The 20,503-nt window shown below is 59.7% G+C and overlaps 1 protein-coding gene across 1 annotated transcript in view; it reads left to right on the forward strand.

Annotated features, from left to right (window-relative positions):
• The first annotated feature begins 7,263 nt into the window (after positions 1 to 7,263).
• PPARGC1B (PPARG coactivator 1 beta) overlaps positions 7,264 to 20,503 on the forward strand; it is a 47,371-nt gene continuing 34,131 nt past the window's right edge. The window contains exon 1 of the mRNA XM_068206198.1: positions 7,264 to 7,441. Within this exon, the coding sequence (XP_068062299.1) occupies positions 7,358 to 7,441 (84 nt within the window). The 5' untranslated portion in view covers positions 7,264 to 7,357. The remainder of the gene's footprint in view (positions 7,442 to 20,503) is intronic.

Consider the following 20,503-nt stretch of genomic DNA (forward strand, 5'->3'; position numbering starts at 1 on the left):
TGCGAAAAGCAGAGAGCAAAATCTTAGGCAAGCATTTTGGGAATGCAAAAATCTCACTCTCTGAGTGCAGTTTGGCTCAACAGCTTGCTGGGGAACGGCAGGCACTCGATGTCCGATGGGGAGGCAGAGCCGCTGACCCGCGGAGCTCCGGATACCTGCTCCATCAGGGAACGGCGCTGCCACTCACTGCTGCACTCCTGTTATCCCGGTCCCTCCCCTCCCCTGCCTTTCCAGGCCGGAGCATTTCTCAAACTGTGCTTTATCCCGTCCCTGCTGCTCCTTTGCCAGCGCCACCAGCACTGATAATATCGGCCCTAAATCCTTCGTGCCCGGTGCCAGCGCTGCGAGCCCCCGGCCGCTCCCAGCCGGAGCCTGCGCCCTCAGCACCACGGCACGCGTGGGCAGTGAATGGCACAGCACTCTCTCCTCCCCCAGTTGTGCAGTTCGGGCTGTTGGGATGCCATCCCCAACCCCCCGGCTCGCTGCTCCTGGGAAACTCGTGCCCGTCCCTGTGGCAGGCGGAGGAGCGAGGCGGCTGCGTTCTTACCTCTCGCCGGAGCCGGGAGTGCGGGGAGAGCTGGAAATAGCCCTGGCTGACACAGATACCTGTGCGGAACAGCAGGGGCCTGCACTTGCCGTGGTAATTGCATACTGCATGGCGATGAGTCAGCCGGAGCCCCGCTCGGGCAGCACGAGGCTGCCCTGCCTCCCGCACCGAGCGGGCAGCGCCCGCCGAGCCCAACCGGGGCCCCGTTGCCGGGGAAATTGATGCTCCCCCCCACCTCCCTCCCCGTCCTCTAAGCACAGGAGCAGGGAGAGGATGGGAATGAGAGCATCTTGCAGCTTTTTAAGCTCTCGAGATGCTTTCAAGTGCCGGGGAGGCTGTGCGAGCTGTGATTTGCTGCATTATTTCTGTTGCTATCCCTGCACGGGGAGCTCCTGTGTGCAGAAGAGCTGCTTGCAGCAAGTCAGCATCCAAACGCTGCCTGTTCTGGGGGGGGTTGAGCCCCTCAAGGGACTGGGGCCACCCTGGGACCAGCCCTCAGCACTTCCCAGGGTCTCTGGGATGGGCCCCCTTTACCTCAGCCGTGGCTAACCGAAGCCGCCGGACACCGAAGCGGTGTCAGCCCACCCCGAGCTCCTCGGCAAGAAAGCCCCTCCGGCAGAGCTCTCCATCCTCCTCCTCATCCTTCTCCTGCGGCTCAGGGGCTGCCTGGCTGCCGGCGATTGCACTGCCAGGACATTAATAAATAATTAGCCGGCAAACTTCCACCAGGGAGCTTCGTTTGCTCTCCTCCAGTGGTGCCGCCTGCTCAGAGTGAGAGCCAGGGGAGAGCAGCTATTCCCAGGAAGAGGGGCTGGAGGGGGTGGCATTTCCCCAGCCGGGCTGGCGGCTCCCCAAGCTCCTCCACAGCTGACTTCACATTCCAGAGGGATTCGGGGGGAGGAGGAGGAATAGGTAAAATCAATGAGAACCTATTTGGCGGGACAAAAGAACGTGGTTTTATTTATAGCCCTGGCTGGAGCTGAAGAGTCTCCTGCTCAGGGAGACGGTGCTGAGGCGCTGAGGAGCAGCACAGCAGTGTCTGCACAGGTTGGGAGATGCACCAGTGCCTGCTGCCCACCCCACACCAGCCAGCCCCACTGAGCCCCCGGCCCCCAACTCCCCAGAGTGCCTAGGGTGGCTTTACTTACCAGACTGCCAAGGGGGGAGCCCCTGAAGAGGGGTTTCTGCTCTGACAGCAATGTCTGTGCTCAGGGGGTGCCAGGGGCTGAGCAACAGCCCCTTCCCACCACTCGTGCCCAGGCAGGGCTGCAAGAGCTGGGGACAGTGGTGGCCGGTCATTGTGGGGATGCTCAGAGGAGAGCTGGTGACAAAGGAGGAGGGGGTGCTGCGAGATGGAGGCCCAGGGACAGACAGAGCCAGCCTGGCAGGCTGGGAGTCACGAGCCAGGAGATGCCCATGGACATCCCTGCCAGCAACAGCTGCTTGGGGAACAGCAAGTCCTTGCTCAGCAGTGCTGCAGATCCAAAGCGTCTCCCTCCACTGCTCACTGCCTCGGCCAGCTCTGCTGGTGCAGGAGGATCAGGACCTGCTCTGGTGACCATGGCACGTCTCTGGGATGAGGCAGTTAAAACAGAGAGAGGAAGAGAGGCACCCAGACTCTGAGCAGCCTCCAGGGAGAGGCAGGAGGAGTTACCCTGCTCGGAGCCATCAGCAGAAGAGGATGGGGCCAGCCTGGGTCTCAGCCAGCCCCCTCAATGCCCCTCACTCCTCCTGGGAGCAGCTGGCAGCAAGATGGTGGGGATACAGGAGATACCCCGGCTCCCGGTGCTGTCCTGGCAGGCAGGGACGGGCAGTGAAGGGAGCCCAGGCAGCACCACCAGCACCAGAGGCAGCTCGGCAGGCAGAGATGAGGCAGGGGGGCAGCAAGAGGCCAGTGGTATGACATGGATGGGCTGTGACAGACACTGCCAGCACAGTGTGAGAGCTGCCAGAGCTGTGGGAAAGCCGAGCTCAGCCAGAGTGAAAGGGACACGAGGGACACGAAGCAGATGGTGCCATCCTGCTGGTCCCATGGCTGGCTGGTGCCCTGTGCCAGGCTGCTCTGGGGCAGCACGGGGGGCACCGACCCTGGAACAGCGAGGGGCAGGCTCGGGCTGCAGGCTGGGATGTCAGGCAGAGCAGAAAGAGCAGTGCAAGGTCTCTGACAGCGTGTTCCTTCCTCCAGATGAAGTGAGGTACAGGATGAGCCGAGTGCCCTGGGCTGCTGCCAGCCTCTCATCCCCAGGCAGAAGGGGCCGGCTGGCCCTGCTGTGCCAGAGCAGCCTGGGGAGGAGGACAGGCTGCTTCAGCTGCTGTGGGTGTGCTGCTTCTGTGGACAAATGAGTCACTCAAAGTGCCATAAGGAGTCAATGGGCATCCTGGTCCCCTGCTCTGCCCACACTGCTGGTGGGCAGCATGAGCCATGGTGCAGGAGCCTTCCCTACCCTCCACTGCCTGGGCTCTGCCTCTTGCTCCAGGAAATTCCCATCTGTTTCAACAATGCATCCACAAAAACCCCTTCTTCCTCTTTTGCCATCACATTTGTGTGCTCACGGGTTTTCCCTGCAACAACTGTGTGGATTTACCTCCACAGCACGCTCCAGGCTGCAGGGTGGGCCAGGCTGCAGCCCTGCTCAGCATCCCCCTGCATGGGTGCATCCCTCCAGCCCTCAGTGCTGGCCACAGGCTCCTCTGACGGAGCTGCAGCAGCCCCTGCTCCAGGGGGAGAGCTGCAGAGAGCCTGGCAGGTGGCACAGCGGGAGGGACCCTCTGCCAGCTGCGCTGCAGAGAGGGGCCTGGGGGGCTGTGCCACAGCACAGGCAGAGTGTCCTTGGTGTCCAGGCGTGCCTGCCTGAGGGTTTGTGGCACAGTGGGACATCACTCCACAATGACACCGTAGGGAGCTTGGAGCAGGAATGGCAGCCTCTGAAGTACCAGAGGCTCAGCCCTGCCCCCTGGACAAGCTGGATCTTGGAGCCAGGAGCCCACCCAGCACCCACCTGCCCCAAAATCCACTTTTGTTTCCTAGGTCCCCTCCAGCCCCAGGGGTCAGTCCCTCAGCCCTGTGGCAGAGAGGACATCAGACTTTCACTCCTTGCTGGCCATGAAGCCTAACAGAGCCCTCCTGTCACCAACTGAGGAGGAGGAGGAGGAAGAGGAGGAGGCGGGAGCTGCCAGGTGCACACAGCTAATGAGGCACAGAAAGCGTGGAGGGAAAGCAACACTCTGTCCCTGTGTTCGTGATCTCAGGTGAAGGATGAGGCTGAGCCGAGTGCTGAGCAGGGCTGCGGGGAAGGGAAAGCAGAGCTCGTGGAAAGGAGCCAGGCAGAGAAACTCAGCAAAACCCCGGGCATGGCACTGCCAACCGCTGTGCCCCGCGGGGAGCGGGGCCCCAGCGCGCAGCGTGCGTGAATGGAGAGCGCTCCAGGGCAGGGCTCTGGGGAGCCTGGGGACGCCTTCCCCTTCAGCTGCCCCCAGCTCACGCAGCCACGGGCCCACAGAGCTCCTGCCAGCCCACAAAGCCTTTCCCCGTCCCCAGCGAGAGCGGCCAGCGGGCCAGTCCCCCATTTCACGCCAGTGACAAGCAGAGAGTGTCACCAGGCGGGGGGCTGGCGGGGACCCGCCGGCGGCTGCGGATGTTGTAACTCGGGGGGAGCCCCATTTGCCGCTGCCTCTCACTGCCCGGTCCTTACAACATTTTGCCATCCACAAACAGAGGCAGCTGCAACGTGAGAGCGAGGGCGGGCGGTCGCCCGGCCGGGGTGGCTCCTGCCCAGCCGGCGCTCATTGGCTCCTGCCCCTGTCCCACGCCTGGCCTTTGGCAGGCTCAGGGTACCTTCAAACCCTGTCCCCTCCTGACCGCTGGCCCAATGACATTACTCACTCGCTGTTGTTTTGAAAGGACATTTTCAAGATTTCCTGTTATATTTTACCTCGGTAATGTTATCCCCAGCCCCTCCGGGCTGAGCATCGAGTTGCTGCTGCAGCAGCGGCGCGGTGCCACGGGGCACTCCGGAGCAGCCAGGGCTGCCAGGCCAGGGTGGGCACAGGGGGCTTAACTCTGCTCAGAAGTGGCTGACACCTCTTGGAGTCCATAAATACAGAGAGCAGCAGGAGCTGGAGCTCTGGCAGCTGCCCTGCTCTCGAAGCTCAGGGTCTGGTTGAGGAGGAAAGCTGTGAGCACATGGCAGAGCTGGCCGGCTCCTGTGCACAGGGCAGGGTGTGTGACACGGGCAGTGTGATGTCCCATTCACACCACGGCATCCCAGACACCATTCCTGCCCACTGCAGGTGTTTCTGAGGCTGCCACATGACTGACGTCTAAGAAGGTGGAGACAACACCACTTATAACATCTTGTCCTCCTTCGCCTCTCTCCTGGTGCTTCCAAAGCCCTTTTTATGAGTGTTATTCAACCAGTTCCTCCAGAAACTGCAGGGCACAGGGAAGTGGTGTGATCTCCGTTTCACAGGTGAAAAGAACCAAAAGGAACATAAAAACACTTGGACTGTGCAAAAGCGCAGAGCAGTCAGGAACTGAAGTTGGGCAGGTTAACATCAACTTTCAGCCACGTGAGCAACTGTACTTCATCCTGCAGGATGCCACAGAAACCCAGAAGCAGCAGAAAGTCCACTTGGCCAAGATGCCCCCATTGTGCTCTGCTGTCCTCTGTCCCCCTCCCGGCACAAGGGGAGCCTGACCCCATTGCCACATCCAGCTCTGGCTGCAGGGCTGGAAGGAGCCCTCACCTGTCTGCTCAGAGGAGAAATGGGGCAGTGCAGGCTGGGCTTTGCTTTCCTCATGCTCCTCCACGCCTGGGGGTGGCTGCTGCCAGAGGGGGTGTCCTGCAGGCTGTGACCACTGCAGGCTGGGAAGGGCTCCTCTCCTCGGGTTAGAAAGCAAGGGGGGAGGAACTGTGCTGGCACATGGACCAGAAGGGAAAAGGTATTTCCAAAAAACCCAGCTATTCACAACTTGATTTTCAAATGACAATTGACGAGTAATTCCCACGAATGTTACTTCCTACTTGAGTGCAGATGGTGGAAAGGAAATCACGAGATACTCAAGGGTGAACTTCGCCTTTTGTGCAACAAATTCCTCCCAAAGGACCAGTGTGGTGAGGCCTTCCAGCCCTGATGGGGCAAACTGCCCTTCTGTTCTCAGCTCATCTTCATCACACCGTAGCCTTCATCACTTGTATCTTCTGTGAGGAAAGGAATGCAGGTCAGATCACTGCTCAGCGGGGTCAGCTGGGAATTTGAGTCTCAGTCTTCAAGGAATTGCACATGCCCCAGAGCAAGGCAATTTCCTTTCATGGCCCTGCTGTCTGTGCTGTGCCCGCTGTGACTACAGCTGGGAATCCTGGCAGGGCATTCCGGGGGCCCAGGCCTCCCACCCATGGGAAGAGAAGTTTCACTGCTGGCAGGGCAGCCGGAAAAGCACCTTGGGTAAGTGTTTTGGCACTCAGTAATTAGTACTAGAGTGCACAGCAATGAGGAAGAGTTGCTTTGTCCCATCCCAGCAGCCAGGCCACCCTGGCCTGCAGCTCTCTTCAGTGTGACACAACAGATGCTGTTCCTGACATCTCCCTTTGGTGCAAGGCTTGGGATCATCAGGGAAAACCCAGTGTTGCTACACTGCGCGGTGTTCGCAACATATCCTGAGCCAAAGGGAGGCCAGAGGGAATTAAAAGAGTGGCTGGGAACAGCTCTGCCTTTGAAACAACAGCAAAGAGAACACGGATGGGCAGTGGGCCTTTCCTGCCAGAGGAAGAAGCACTTTCTGTTCACCCCCCAGAGCCTGGCACAGAGCTCCTCACCCTGGTAGCTCCACATCACTTTGCTCCATCAGCTCTTTACAGTGACCCTGCAGGCCTGTCTAGGCAGTCTGAGGGGAATCGAGGATTTGGAGCCATTAGGCTGCAGGTGTTGCCACTTGGTTGGTTGTGTACCAGCTAGTTCAGGCTGCAGTGCCAAGCCCTGCTCTTTCCCATGTAATTGCTACGGGTAAGTAAATAGAACATTCATGAGATTTTTGGTCCCATCATTAATTATTTCTGAAAGGGCTTTTAGGATACGCCTCAAAACCCCAGACAGAAAGATGACGTGCGTGACATCAAGATGCTCACAGCCGCAGCTGAAATGAAAACAAGGAAAATCAGATCTTTTGCTCCTTTCTGCTCTTTACTGCAGTCCCCTGGTCCCATTTCAGTGCAGACCCACCGAGCCTGGAGGTGACCCCTGGCCCAACCGCGGCTCTCAGGGTTTATGTATCTCCACATGGGGTGATCTGGGGACTGCTGAGAGGTGCCTGGCGCTGTTGGGTGCTCCCACTTTTAAACACCGGCAGTTTTAAGGTGTGAGCAGCGGCACTGCTCAAAGTGGGCTCCCTCTGTGGGTGCGTGTCCCTGGGGAAGGCGCTCCAGCAGGAACTACGGGGCACTTTAAAAGCCCCAGAGCGAGCCTGGATGTGCCCCCTGGTCTGACCCGCCGCACCCAGCGCAGACACATCTAAACTCGGAGCGACCCAGGGGCCGTGCCGCGGCAGCGGGTGGCACCCCCGTTTGACGGGGTGCCACTTCCAAGGCACACACAAAAAGTGGTGTCCCACGCGTGTCCGCAAAGCCCCGGGGGCGCTTCCTCGCAGCGATCCCCCCGGTGCCCGGCTCCCGCAGCGGCTGCGGGCGGGGGCTGCGGGCGGGGGCTGCGGGCGGCTCCGCCCCGGCGCTCCGCGCTCCCCGCCCCGCCGGCCGCCCGGCTCCCGCCGCCGCGCCTGCTGCATGCTCGGTGCTCAGCCCCAGCCGGAGGTGGAAGATGGCGGAGCCGGGGCCGGATTGCAGCTCTCTGCTCGACGAGGATCTCTCCTCCTTCGTCTTCAGTTACCTAGCTGACAGCCAGGTAGGCGGCGCGGGGGGGGTTTGCTGCGCGGCTCCCCGGCGCGCTGCAGCCGGAGGGGGGGAACGGACGGACCCCCCCGCTCTGCTTGCCGGGGCACCCCGGGGAAGAGCCGCTGCTGCCGGAGCGGGGGTGCGGGGCCCGGCTCGTCCGCCGGGTGCCCCGGGGAGTGCGGCGGTCCCGTTCTCTCCGCGGCTGCGGAGCCGGCCGCCCGCGGGGCTGTGCGCGCCCCTCCCGGGGCTCCCGGGCGGCCGCAGCCCCGCAGCCCCGCCGGAGCTTTCAGCACCACTCGCACGTGGACTCCCGCCCCCCCACCCCCCATTCCGCCATCGGCCGGCAGTTTGGGGGGGAGAGGCGACAAGTTGATGGGTCGATGGGTTTCGGTACAGAGACACCCCCCCCCCCGGTTGTTAGGGCTCCCCCAAAGGTGGGGAGGGGGCGGCGCGGTGCGGGCGGTGGCGGGGGGGGCTCCGCAGGGGGCTGCGCGGTGGGGGCTGATAGAGCCGGGCTATGGGATGAGTCATGCCGAGCGTCAATTCCACGCATACGGGCTGGGATCTTGGGGGATGGAGGTTTGGGGGGGGGGGGGGTGCGACAGCGACAGGGGTCTCGGTGCTGCGAGTCGCCGGCTCCAGAATGTGGATGGGCTGTGTTTTGGACGGAGCTGGGTATTAAAATCAGATTAAGGCTCCTTGGCAGCTCCGGCGGGATCACGAGAGCGAGCCGTGCTGGCTATAGGGCTCGCATGCTTTTCCATTTTGGGGGCTGCAAGAGAGCCGCTATACAATAAACGGGGCAGGAGCCGGAGCCGGAGCTGAGCCCGAGCACGGCCGCGCATTTCGCAGTCGGCTCGATGAGGCTGCCGCAAGTGGGACGAGTTTTCTGTAGTTATTTATCATCCCCCCCGACCCTTCACTTTCATAACCACGGATTACAAAATAGCTCTGATTGTGAAGCGAGCGCATTCATCCCAGCCCTTGCTCTCTCACCAGTTCAGCCCCGCGACTGCAAACAGCCAGGAGCGTGTGTGTTTGTGGGGAGCAGGACGAGGGCTGATCCTGCCGCCGTTTGGGTTCAAAACAAGCAAGGGCTCGAGACCCGGTAAATCAGATTTGCCCGCGGTGCGTGTGCCAGACAGAACCAGGCAGGGCTTGCCACCAGCCAGATTGATGTAGTCCCGGCACCTCTGCCCGCCTGCACCAGCGCCAGAGCGCTCCGGCTTGGCACGGGACCGGGCGGCTTCTGGGGGCAGAGCTGGTGGGAGGCAGCCTGGGTTCTTAACCAAGAGCTGCTGACAGGTTGATTACAGCAGAAGGGTCAGGAAAGGTGAGAAGTGGGCCGAGATTTTGTAAGCACTTTGTGGGTTTTTTCCATTTTGTTATTGCTGAGGGAGCCATCGGCTTGGAGGAGAGGAGGCTGGTTGTGTGGGACACTGTCCCTCGAGTGGGCTGCGTGTGTGGGATGCCAGCCCCTGGAAGTACAGCTCAAAGGCTGCAGCTCCCACCAGCCCCATTGCTCCCTGAGCAGGTGAAAGTTCCTGGCTCCACTTCCCTATAATTACCCTCCTGTTCTCCGTGTGTTAACCATGACATGAAAAGCTCTTATGGTTGCACCACGTGCCTGGAGCCTTGTTTCTCTTTTTCTTTGCTTTTTGGCCAGCATTTGATGTGCCAATTTAAGAATCTTATTCCAAAAAGTGACTGCTAAGCGGGGGGGGGGGGAGGGGGGAAACAAAAACCCTACAAATTGTCATCCCTCTCTGGTGCAAGCCCACCATGTTGTGAACATTTCCCTGGAAAATTCGGAACTGTGAAATGGCCTGTGCTGAAATGAGACAATGTTGATGAAACGCAGTTGGCTGTGTCCCCCGTTTTCTCTCCCTGTTCCCGGCGGGAGCAGCACAGGTAGCAGTGCCGCTCTGAAATCTGCAGGTGTGGGAGGAGAGGAGCAGCGAGGGCAGCGTTGCAGCTCGCTGCAGCTCCCGTGCAGCCCCTCTGTGCTCTGCCGTCCGGCGCCTGCTTTCGATAATTCCGTTTCCTCTTCTGTCCCCACGTGCGCTGAGGGGCTCAGGGCTGCGATGGGAAGAAAAGAGAAGATGGAAAAAGGAAGGAAAAACAGCCCCCCCCAGCTATGATTTGCATGCGTTTGCTTAAGAACCGCCTGAAGTTGTAAGCATGTGTTGTGCTTGTACCTTAACCTCTGATGAAACTGGGGGAAGGCTCCAGCCCTGGCTCTGTCACATGCTGCCTTCTAACTGGGAGCGGGAGGCGGGCCGGGCTGGCGCTGACGTCTCTCCCCATTACTACTGTACGAGCCTCTGCTTACAACTGGGTTACTGACTCCTCCGTGGAGCCCCAGAGCTGCTTCCCCAAAGACCCCCAGCACGAGAGCAGATGACCCCGACAGGCTGCGCTGTCAGGAGGCCACGGGATGATGAACAGTGGCCGTTTCCTTCGTGGAAATTTTGAGGAACTGGGACTCTCCTGCTCTCTCGCCCGTGCTTCTCCCCGTCCTGCTTTTGCAGTAGGTTTGGGGAAAGACGCAGTTGGTGCCAGGTGCCAGGTGATCCCTTCCTCTCCAGGGGAGGAATCGTGAGCAAGGCTCTCGGGGAGTTGCACGGGGAAGGTTTGAGAGGGTATCTGCATCAGTCCCTTATTCATAAGGGTTTGTGCTGAGGGTGCCAGCTAACCTCTATTTACATATCGAGGACAGCGATGATTCACGTGGTACCTGCATTGCTACAGAAAGAAAATCAGGGTTCTTCACTTGATATCTGCCTTTCTCCTGCCAACTCCTCTTTTCTTTTTTTCCTTTTTTTTTCTTTTTTTTTTCAACAAAAAAAAGTTATTTTGTTCTGCTGCGCCTCAAAATGTGTCATTTCTGAGCCTGCTTAATCCATTTTGTGCAACTCTGCTGCTCAGAGGTATGAAGCTGGTTGTAGCTAGTTCATCTATCTGCTGGCACCAGGCACTGGGAAGTGCCAGCCAGGCAGCTCTGCTGAGAGCACCACGGAGCAGCTCTCAGCATCCCTGCGAGAGGCTGGAGCGCTGTGGCTCTAACGGCTTCCATTCGTTTAAAAACCCCAAACAAAGTGCAGCAGTGTGTGGGGGGGAAATAATAAAAAAAACCCAGGCTGCTTCTCAGAGGGATGTTTAAAGACCACATGAACTGAAATACAATATTCCCTCTTTAACTTCCCAGCCTCCTGCTAACAGCTTAATCCATCGATGAGTGCAGGAGGCACAGCGAGCCCGCGCTGGGTTGGCATTTCTAGTGCTGAGCTGGGGATGCATCTCTAATTTCTCATAGTCCTCACTGAGCTGACCGATATCCTGCATTTCTGTGGCTTTTCTCTCGAAGATTTGGGGTGGGTTTGGACAATGGACAGCCCGAGGGCCTGTGCAAAATGCATCCTCAGCTGCATTGCTGCAGCGTGGGTCGAAGGGCTGCTGCAGTGACAGGGCTTGGGGAGGCTGAAGTTTTCTGGGAAGCAGGGTGGCTGTGTCCTGGTGGCTGTCACCGTGCTGGAGCTCGGGGTGCTGGTGGCTGTCCCCACCACAGCAGAGGCTACGGGGGCTGGCGACCACAGCAGAGTCTGAGCTGAGCCAGGAGAGAGAGAGCAGCCGGCAGCAGCCGGAGGGAGAGGAGGGCTGGGCTGGAGCCTGCCCCTCAGAGCCTCCCCCCACACCTGCCTGCCTTCCCCCCGGGATTCTGACCCGTGTTCCCCACGCCAGGGGAGCCCCACGCCGGGGGTTTCCCCCCACCTGCCTGCCTGCACATCCCTGCCCCGCTCTCATGCCGTAATGGAAAGGCACCTCTCCAACAGGTGAATAATTAAGGGCTCAACGAGGGCCTCCAGCAAAGGGAGCTTTGTGAGGGAGAGGGATCTCTCTCACATTAACCTTTCCAATGTCAAAAGCCTTTTTGTAGGGAGGAACTCCACTTACACGAGCTCTTTGGCACGGTTGGTTGTCTAATTAAAAATGCTCTGGGAATGCCCCTTCCAACACCAAACTCCTGTTTTTGGGGAATGAGTCCCATGTCTCTGGTGCAGGGCTGGGGACAGGGATGCCACAGGCTGGCTCCTGGCAGATGGTTTGCTCTGGTGCCAAGGGCAGGAGCCCACCAGGCTCTGAGATCCCCTCTGGGGGGGCTGGGGGCTGCGGCAGGGTATGGGAGCTGCAGTGCTGTAGTGATGGGACAAGGGGAATGGACTCAAACTGACAGAGAGTAGAGTTACAGGAGATACTGGGAAAAAATCCCTCCCTGTGAAGGTGGGGAGGCTTTGGCACAGGGTGCCCAGAGCAGTTGTGGCTGTCCCTGGATCCCTGGAAGTGTCCAAGGACAGGCTGAAAGGCGTCCCTGCCCATGGCAGGGGGTGGAATAGATGAGCTCTAAAGTCTCTTCCAACCCAAACAATTCTGTGATCCCATGAAGGACATATTTCCCCCTGGCCAGCATGTGCCAGCACCATGGAGGCTTGGGGACATCACCGGGCTGGGGCGGAGGCATTGTGCAGGGCCCGTCTGTGCTGCTGCTGCCAAATGCCACCACGGAAGCCACCACTTCTGCATGCCCATGGCCCTGGGGAGATGGCGTCACCGGGGCGAGGGGCAGCGTCCCTGCGGGGCTCTGCAGCGCTGGCTCTGTCGGGCAAGAGCTGTCCCCAGAGATGCGGCTCCACCGGGACCACGCGTGTGGCACTCGCTGGCCGCCACCGCGGAGCCGGGGACGCGAGGTGCTGGCAGGGCCTCGGCTGCAGACACGTTTGCCGGAGGAATCGGCTTCAGGCTCCCGCAGCTGAGCCCTGCTCCATGGCAACCCGGCGCGGGCTTATATTTCTCGTGACTGCTTGGCAGCCCAAAGTGATTTAGCGGGGGGAACTCTGTACGCGCCCGAGCCGCCGCCAGCGCGGCCGTGCCGGGGTGACCGCCACGCTCCCGCCCGTGTGGGGCTCCAGCTCCCCGGGCAGCCCCTGCCCACAGCCCAGGAGTGGGCAGGATCCCACCTCCTGCTGCCTGCAGAGCCACCTTCTCGCCTGGTCAAGGATGTTTTAAGATGCCTGTGCTTGTAGTAGGGAGCCAGGGACTAAAGGTTGAAGTTAATGGGGCGGGTGGTCAGGTGAGGTAGTGACCTACTTCCAGGGGCACGGGCACCGTAGGCACTGGGTGATGATCCAGCCAATGTGTTTCCCTTCCCTTATCGCTCGGCCATTCTGCTTTTCAGCACTTTTTCACGAACTCTGGCTTACAAATTAATATTTATTTATTTATGGCGGTTGGTGGTTTTTTTTTTTTTTTTCAATAACGGGAGCTTCCAAGAAACGCCGGAGGACTTTGCACAGATCTGGCTGCGCTCAGGGCCTTGTCAGCCCTGTCCTCATCCAGCCCCGTCTCACTGCACTTCCCCACGTGGAGGCAACAGCCAAGGCCGAGCTGCTGCATTAAACCAGTTCACTTCTGAATTAACACAGGGAAAAGTAAAAGCTGGAAATCTCCTTTGGCCCTGGAAGATCTGGAAAGCCCCCGGGGGAGGGGTTCTTCATGTGGCAAGTGTGGTGGTGTCTGCTGGTGGGGGATGTGGAGAGGCCCTGGGGACACGGCCCCATGCAGTAGCCAGAGTAACCTTTGATCTCTGCCTGCTCCGGGCAGCAATGTGGAGCTTAGGGAAAATACTTCCCTTATCTCACATCCCAGTGTCCCGAGGCAAAGCCCGCAGGCACTGGGAGCTGGCTGGGCACCCCAGCACCAGGAGCTTCCCTGGAGGGACCGTGATGATGCTGAAGAGTGCTGGCAGCTTTTTACATCTGTGTCTCCTGTGCCAGGAGCTTTTTCCATCTGTGTCCCCTCTGTCCCCACGGCCCCCTGCCCACCCAGGTGGGGACAAAGGCTGGAGAGCCCATGGAGGGCTGATGTGACACTTCTCCTCTCCCCTGGGATGAGCAGTACATGCTTTATATGGATGTTTTTGTGCTGAGGTGGCGCCTCCAGCTCTTGCAGGGACTACAGTTGCAGGGCAGCAGCATATCTTTACTGAGATGCATTTTCTGAATTCTTCCTGTGCGCCCTGCGGCCGGGGCAGCACCGCAGCCCCTCTGCTGAGCCAGCCACGGCCAGGCCCCTCGGTTCCTGTTTCCTTTTGCTGCCAGTTTGGCTCAGAGAGCAGCAGCTCACCACTGCTGTCACTTCGGCTCCCCGCTTCGTCTGGGGAGGCTGCAGGACGCGCTTTGTCCCCGGCATATGGGGGGAGCGGTGTGGGAAGTGTCATCCTTTCGCCCCCGCTGCCAAAAGCTGCCTTCCCCACCTATTCCCCGAGGAACCCTCATTTCCTAATTTTCATGGACGTCAAGAGCAAGGAAATCCTGTGGCGAGGGCCGAGCGTCCTGGCCGGGGCTGCGGGCCGAGCTGGGGCAGCCTGGGGATGGAAGGAAGCCCAGCTGCCTCTCTTCATGTTTGTTCTCCTCCCTTCTGCGCCGTGCAAGGGGGGATGTGGCTTTCACAAGTGACAGCTGGGGACCTGGCTGTCCTGCCACGAGGTGACCCACGGCTGGAGCAGCCCCAGCTGTCCCTGGGGGTGCAGCATTTTTGCTGAGCGTTTTTCTTGCGTTTTTTCGCCAAGTTCCTGGCCAGGAGGGAGTCGCGTTATTATTTTTCCATCAAGAAAGCACATCTGTAGCTGCAGGGTGTTCGGGAGGCTGCCATGGCCCCTTGCATGCACCCAGGACTGGCACACTGGGCTGCAGCCGGGCTGGGTTGGAGCTGAGACCAGCACTGGTCACCTTGAGGCCATGGCTGTGCACGTGCCAGGGTGACAGCGAGGAGCTGGAGGTGACAAACATGGCACTCACAGCTCTCCTGGAAGGATGAAGCGGGCCAGGCTCTGGCTCTCTTTCCCCTGCAGAGGCCAGTCCCTCTGCCGGCATGGTGTGGTGACACCGGTGGGCACAGAGCTGGTGGCCGTGGTCCTTCGCTCCACGAGTGCTGCCCAGGCAGAACCCACACTCCTGGGCTGGGAGCAGGGCCAGATCCCAGTGCCCGTGTGTGGGATCGGGGCTTGCAGGCAGAGCTGGCCAGGGGCTCGCCTTGGTTCGTGCCAGGTGAGCTGCCAGCACCCGCTCCTGCCACGCTCAGGCTGCTCACCGGGCACCAGCACGGCGGCGCTGAACTTTGTCCAGCTTCAGTCCTGATTTCTTGGCACTTTCCCTGCCTTGGTGCAAATGTTTGCAACTTCCACGGCTTCCAGCTAATTAAACTTTGCATTCCTGTTGGCTCCCTGCAAACCAAGGCTGCCGAGTTGCTTCCCTTTGCCCCGGGCTGGGGGACCTGTGGCTCTGCCTGTGCCAGGTGTGTGTGGCTCAGGGCCACCTTCCTGCACCTTAATGGCAGGAGGATTTTCAAACCTCCCCTCTGACAGCATCAACCCCAGAGCTCTGCACAGCTGGAGATTTAAACCACCAGCATCGTTTCTCCTTTCGAGCAGGCTTGTGCACAGTCACGACCAAACCGTGCTGATAATGAAAAGGAAAAAAATCGCAATTTTTTTTCTTAAAAAGGAAGTTTCTGTTTCTGTGTGGGCCCCACAGGGAGGCTGGCGCATGCGGGTTTCCAGTGCTAGAACCCATTTCCCAGGTAACAGAACTCAAGCCTGTGAGAACTGTGTGGTTTTCTCAGGCTGAAAGGTTGGATGGTATTTGAGCTGCCTTTTTTTCCCCTTGTTGCTGTGTCCTTTTAAGAAGGAATAAGTATGTCTATTTATATATATATTTTGAAAATGAAAGCACGTGGCCCGTGTCCCCAGAAACCCTCATGGTACATGTTGCCACCCAGCTCTGGGGGGACGCTGCTTTGCTGGTGACCACCCCCCAGCCCACCCCAGCAGCTGAACTGGGGGGCAGCCCCTGGAGCTTGGGGCGAGCGGTGGTAGGTGTGCAGGACATTCTCTTGGGAATTCTCCATGGGACCAGAGGCTCTGGGATGTGGAAGTGGACACAGCAGGAAGTTGGTAGCTGAGAGGAGAGCGATGTCATGGAGGGAATGGTGGGACAGCATGGATGGGAAAGGGCTGGAGCTGCTCACTTCCTTTAGTCCTGCTGATTCCTCCTGCCCATGCTTTGAGTGGTGCTGCCTGGCCTGCCTGCAGTGCTGGCTTCTCCATTCCTCTGCCAGGGCGTCTGGGATGCAGAGTGGTTTCCATGGGGAGAACCGAGGATCTGCTTGCCCTGGCTGCCTCCTCTCAGTGTCTGCCTCAGTGTCCACCAGTGCCTGCCACCCATCTGCCCAGAGGAGCTGGAAACCCGTCTGCACATCCAGCTGAGTCAAAAATACATGAAAGGCAGATTATCGGGGGAGACTGCCCTCATCTCTGCCGCTCACTTATGGCAGTGCAGGGACCTGGAAATGCAGCTTTCAAGTTTCTCTTTGTATTTATGTAACCCAAACGAACTCTTTTTTGGAAAGAGCCACTCTGTCTCATTTAGATACCTAAATATAGCAGCCGCTCTGGAGGGAGGATTAGCCTGCGAGTGCCCTGGCGGGTATGGGACCTTTGTGCACGGGTGTTATGGGGAGTTTAAACCTCACTCAGTGGGGCCTGGGGGGATTATTCCCCTTGCCATTATCAGGGTGGGCTTGCAGTGTTCTGGGTCAGCAGGGAGCTCACACAGTGACCGGGTTGGGAAGCACAAACCTGTGGAGATGTGGACTGCAGGGTTTTTTCTAAATGTCTTGATGCCTTTTGAGGCCAGGGCCCTTCTGTGCCCAAACACCCTGTTTGTTGTTGTGCCATCACCTCCCCTTGCAGGGACGATCTGTGCTCCAAAGCACTGAAGCAGAGCTGAGCTACGGGGTGAACCTCCGCATCCAGCCCTGCCAAAGGGCCCCGTGGGGCTGCAGCACCTCGGGGTGATCAGTGAAGGCTGCTGGAGATGAATCACCCCCACAACGTGGCACTGGGTGGAAAGGCAGGGAAGTGCAAGGGTCCTTCTGCCCGTAGGTGCACCTCAGGTAAGGTGCACCTTTAGGGAAAGGTGTGGGACCAAGCCTTTGAAATGCCAAGCTGAGGGACACCCCACAGGTGCCATTTCCCTTTGCCAGGGACATTCATGGGCATTCAGGGACACCCCCCCTCCTGGGCACCAGGGCCTGCGCACTTCTCTGAGATGCAGGTGTTGGCAGAGTCCGGGCACTGTGCACATCCCCACTTCTGCTTCTTCACACACACCAGGGCTCTTTGCCTTTGGATGAGCACAAGAGTTCTGACCGTGTGGTGTGGGGGGGCTCTCATGCACCCCCTGGCATCGGCCAGGCTTGCACCTTGCACCAAGCATTGATGGAAGCTGAGTTTCTCAGAGGTGCCCAGGGTGACCTTTGCTTTTGTCTTGTAACATTTCCAACTGCCCCGCAAGGAGGGTGCCGAGTGTCACTTCCAAAGATGTGGGGAGTGGCTGTTTGTGTGCTGGTGTCCCAGGGACTTGGTGACACATGCTGCAGGAGTCTGCAGCTGGCTCGTTTTAAGAGTGTGGAGAGGACACCCTTGTGTTTCCCTGTGCTCCCGCCTGCTTTGCAGCGCTGACACAAGAGCGGCTCCCTGGCCTGGGGCTGCTGCAGGGGCTCCTTGGGATTGGGAGACACACAGGAGCTGCCTTGTGTTTTCTGCAGGAAAGCAGAGGGTCCCTCAGCTGTTTGAGCACTGCCTCTGTGCTTTTGGTGTGCTTTCGGCTCTGCCTCCCTGCACCCCTCGTCCCCACCGCTGCCCATCCCTGTGCCCTGTGCCCAGCTCAGAGCTGTGCAGCCCGTGGTGCGCAGGCTCCTCTGCCATCCCCCTGGGGCAGGAGCCACCTGGCTAAACCGTGGGACCCCGGGGATGTGTCAGTGAACACCTGCACGCTGCCTTCCCACCGTGCCCTTGGACAACCTTGCGAGCCCCGGTGCCATGTCCCCTCAGCTCCCGGTGCACCGCAGGGACCAGGCAGGTCCTGTTTGGGCGCTGCCCTGCTCAGCTCGGTGTTGTTCGGCCCTAGCAGGGTGCAGGTGAAATGGAGAAGGCAGGGGACGTAGAAGGGGAGGAGGCGGCGTGGGGGGCTCCGTGCAGAGGGCTCGCAGTGTCCCCAGGATCCCCGAGCTCCCTGGCAGATGGCTGCAGCCCTCCCGCCCTGCTCCAAGGAATACAAATGTGCGGCAGATACGGTTACCCGGCCCCGGCAGCGGTGTTGGCTTTCATCTGGATCGATATCCCTGCCGGCCTGCGTCTGCGGGAGCGTTCAGCTGGCAGCACGAGCCTGCCCAGGAGCAGACACCCGCCGAGGCTCTGCAGCCCCTGCCCGTCCGTGTGTCCGGCTGCCTCGGCGTGGGGGCAGCGCCGGTGCCGGCCGCAGCGCCGCTGCCGCGCTGTCCGGCTCCGTCACGCGTAAAATGTAATAAATAGGGCCATAAGCCTTTTACAAAGTCTATTTCCACTCTTGGATCCGGGATTTAATGCATGGCTGCTTAGAGAGGCTGAGGATTTCAGGGGTCAGCAAGGCTAATTGCACTGCTGGAATAAAAGGGTGCGTGGTGAGGATCCTGCCCGCGGGCGGGAGAGGGTGCCGGGGGTCCCAGCCCCCCGCCCGCTGCCCTGGCCCTGTGCTCCCTGCCAGCTCCCTGGGAATGCCACGGCCATGTGTGGCAGCTTGGCGAGGGCCTGGGTCTCCAGGGAGGTCTCTTTTGGGGCCGGGGAGGCAGAGCCAGCTGGGGAGTCACATGCCGCAGGTGTTCGGTTCCCCACTGCTCCGTGGTGTCCGTGTGTGTCTGGCCAGGCACGGCTGGCTGGAGCGCTTGATCTTAGATTACCTGTAAGCCAGGGAAAGCCTCTGCGGGGCCAAGGGCCAGTGAGGATCAGGGCTGTCCCGGTGCCAGCCCAGCTCCAGCCTGCAGCATCTCCTTCAGCTGCAGAGAGGAGCTGGGTACCATCCTGCCAGGCCGTGCCAGCGGGCCCCGATGCCACCAACTGGGATGTGGAGGGATGTGTGTCCTGTGCTAGGGAGACACTGGGAATGGAAATGCACTGCTGGGGGAGAGCATGGGGCACCTGAGAGGGGGGGTGCTCCAGTGCCAGGTATGCTGGGTGGCCAGCACAGGGCTGGGGTCAGGACCTGGACAGACTGTTCCTGGAGGTGCCAGGGAGGATGTGCAGGCTCTGCATCACCAGGAAAACCAGCAGCCACACGCGCCCTGTAAGGAGGGGGACCCAGATGCCCCGAGGCTGCCGGGTGCGCGCCCTGTGCCAGCCGCTCGCTCTTGCGGGGCTGGCAGGGCTGTGCCGCTGGCCACGGCAGACGGAGGACGCCAGCTCCGCTCAGTGACTTCGCTGGCTGATCCCGTCATCTCCTTCTCGCGCCAAGTGCTGAAGTCGCCATGGAAACCGGCACGGCAGCAGCCTCGCCAGCATCCTCACTCAGAGCGCCCGGCCGGTGCCGCGCTGGTGGCCGGTGACCGGTGGCAGCCTCGGCCACCGCTGCTCGTCCCCGTTCCTCGAGAGTGTCAGTCCCACTGCTGGGCCCGGGGCTGCACAGAGGGCCCTTCCCCAGATCCATTAGAGCTCCTCCATCCTGCAGAGCCTCGCAGGAAGCCCAAAGCAAAAGCCCGAGAGTATTGCTATTAATAGTACCTGCTCACAAAGTTATCTTTAGCTGCACTGCTCCCACCTTCATTCATAACAGCCATGGCACGGGCCTGACTCTTCACCCCGCTGCTGGAGCGGCTTTGAGGTAACCCCAGCATCCCCAGGTGCCCCACTCGCCTGGGCTTCCACCACTCAGCAGCCTTTCCTCTGCCTGTGGAGAGGGATGGGCTGCAAACCTTTCCCTGTAGTGGGAAATGGAGCTGGATTTCTTTTCCAGGGTTCATTTCTCTGTGGTGACCGTAACTCTGAACTCTGCTTGGCTTTGCCTCTCCTCCCACGTTGTGGGAGGACTCCCCAGGGTTGTGTCTTGCCAAAGGCTTTCTCCCTGGAGCATCCCTGCTGGAAGTCCATGCTGGTGCTGGGATTTTGCTTGATCAATGGAGGAGGCAGTGCATGAAGTCAACTATTGGGGATGGAGTATTTTCCACTTGTATTTCAGTGGGTGTTTTCATAGGTTTCAAGCTGTGGTCCACCCTTCCCAGCATCTTTCATCTCCAGAGCTCACACAGCTCCTGGGAGGGTGCAGGGCTTTGAAAGGGTTTTGAGGATTCAAGGGCTCATCCCACTGCTTTGAGGCAGCATCTCCCACCGTTGCCAGGGAAAGGCCTCTTTCTCCTATTCTTGAACTCTGCAGTCACCGAGTTCCTCAGGTTCCTGGGTTAATCTGTTCCTGCCTTTAATGAGCTGCCTCATTAAAGTGTTTTTCCCTAATAACCAACCCTCCGGGCTGGGTGATGTTCAGCTGCAGACAACTGGAGACCTGCAGGCTGCAAAGGGCTGTTCAGGCTGCGTGTGGGGAGCAGGATGAGCACCATCCCTCTTCTCCCACATGGTGCCAAAAGGGGAGCAGCTCAAAGCACCCCAAACCTGCCTCTCCTGGGCTCCAGCACCAGATCTACTGCACCCACAAACTACAGGGCTGTATTGAGGGTGGCATCTGCCCTTGGAGTGCAGCAAACTGGGGATACTGGGACTAACCCATCCTGCTGCAGAGTCTTCCCACAAAATGTTCTTACCCAGGGGTGTGCAGCACAGGGACTGTTGGACGTCACCCTAGAAGCCAAACCTGTGGGTGCACGCCTGCACGCCTTGGGCTGGGAGGAATCTGCCCAGCCCTAATGAGGGGGTTTGAGCAGCTTGTCTTGGTGCTTGGGAACTGATCTGGCTGGTTTGGATAAATGGAAGTGGAAATCTCCCTCCTGGGGGCCTGCTCTGTGTGGAGGAGTGCACACACAGCTTGCAGCCGTGGCCTCCTGGGAACATCCATCCTGCAGGCATCTGTCCCACCTGGTCCCCTTGTCCTGCAGGCATCTGTCCCACCTGGTCCCCCAGCTCCGTGGCGGCTGCCCTGGGCGAGCAGGGCGAAGGGTGGGAGCCCTTGGAGCAGTGGCTCCAAAGGAGCAGCTT

The sequence above is a fragment of the Anomalospiza imberbis genome, chromosome 15 (genome assembly GCF_031753505.1).
Source record: "Anomalospiza imberbis isolate Cuckoo-Finch-1a 21T00152 chromosome 15, ASM3175350v1, whole genome shotgun sequence".
In the NCBI taxonomy this organism is placed as follows: Eukaryota; Metazoa; Chordata; class Aves; order Passeriformes; family Viduidae; genus Anomalospiza; species Anomalospiza imberbis.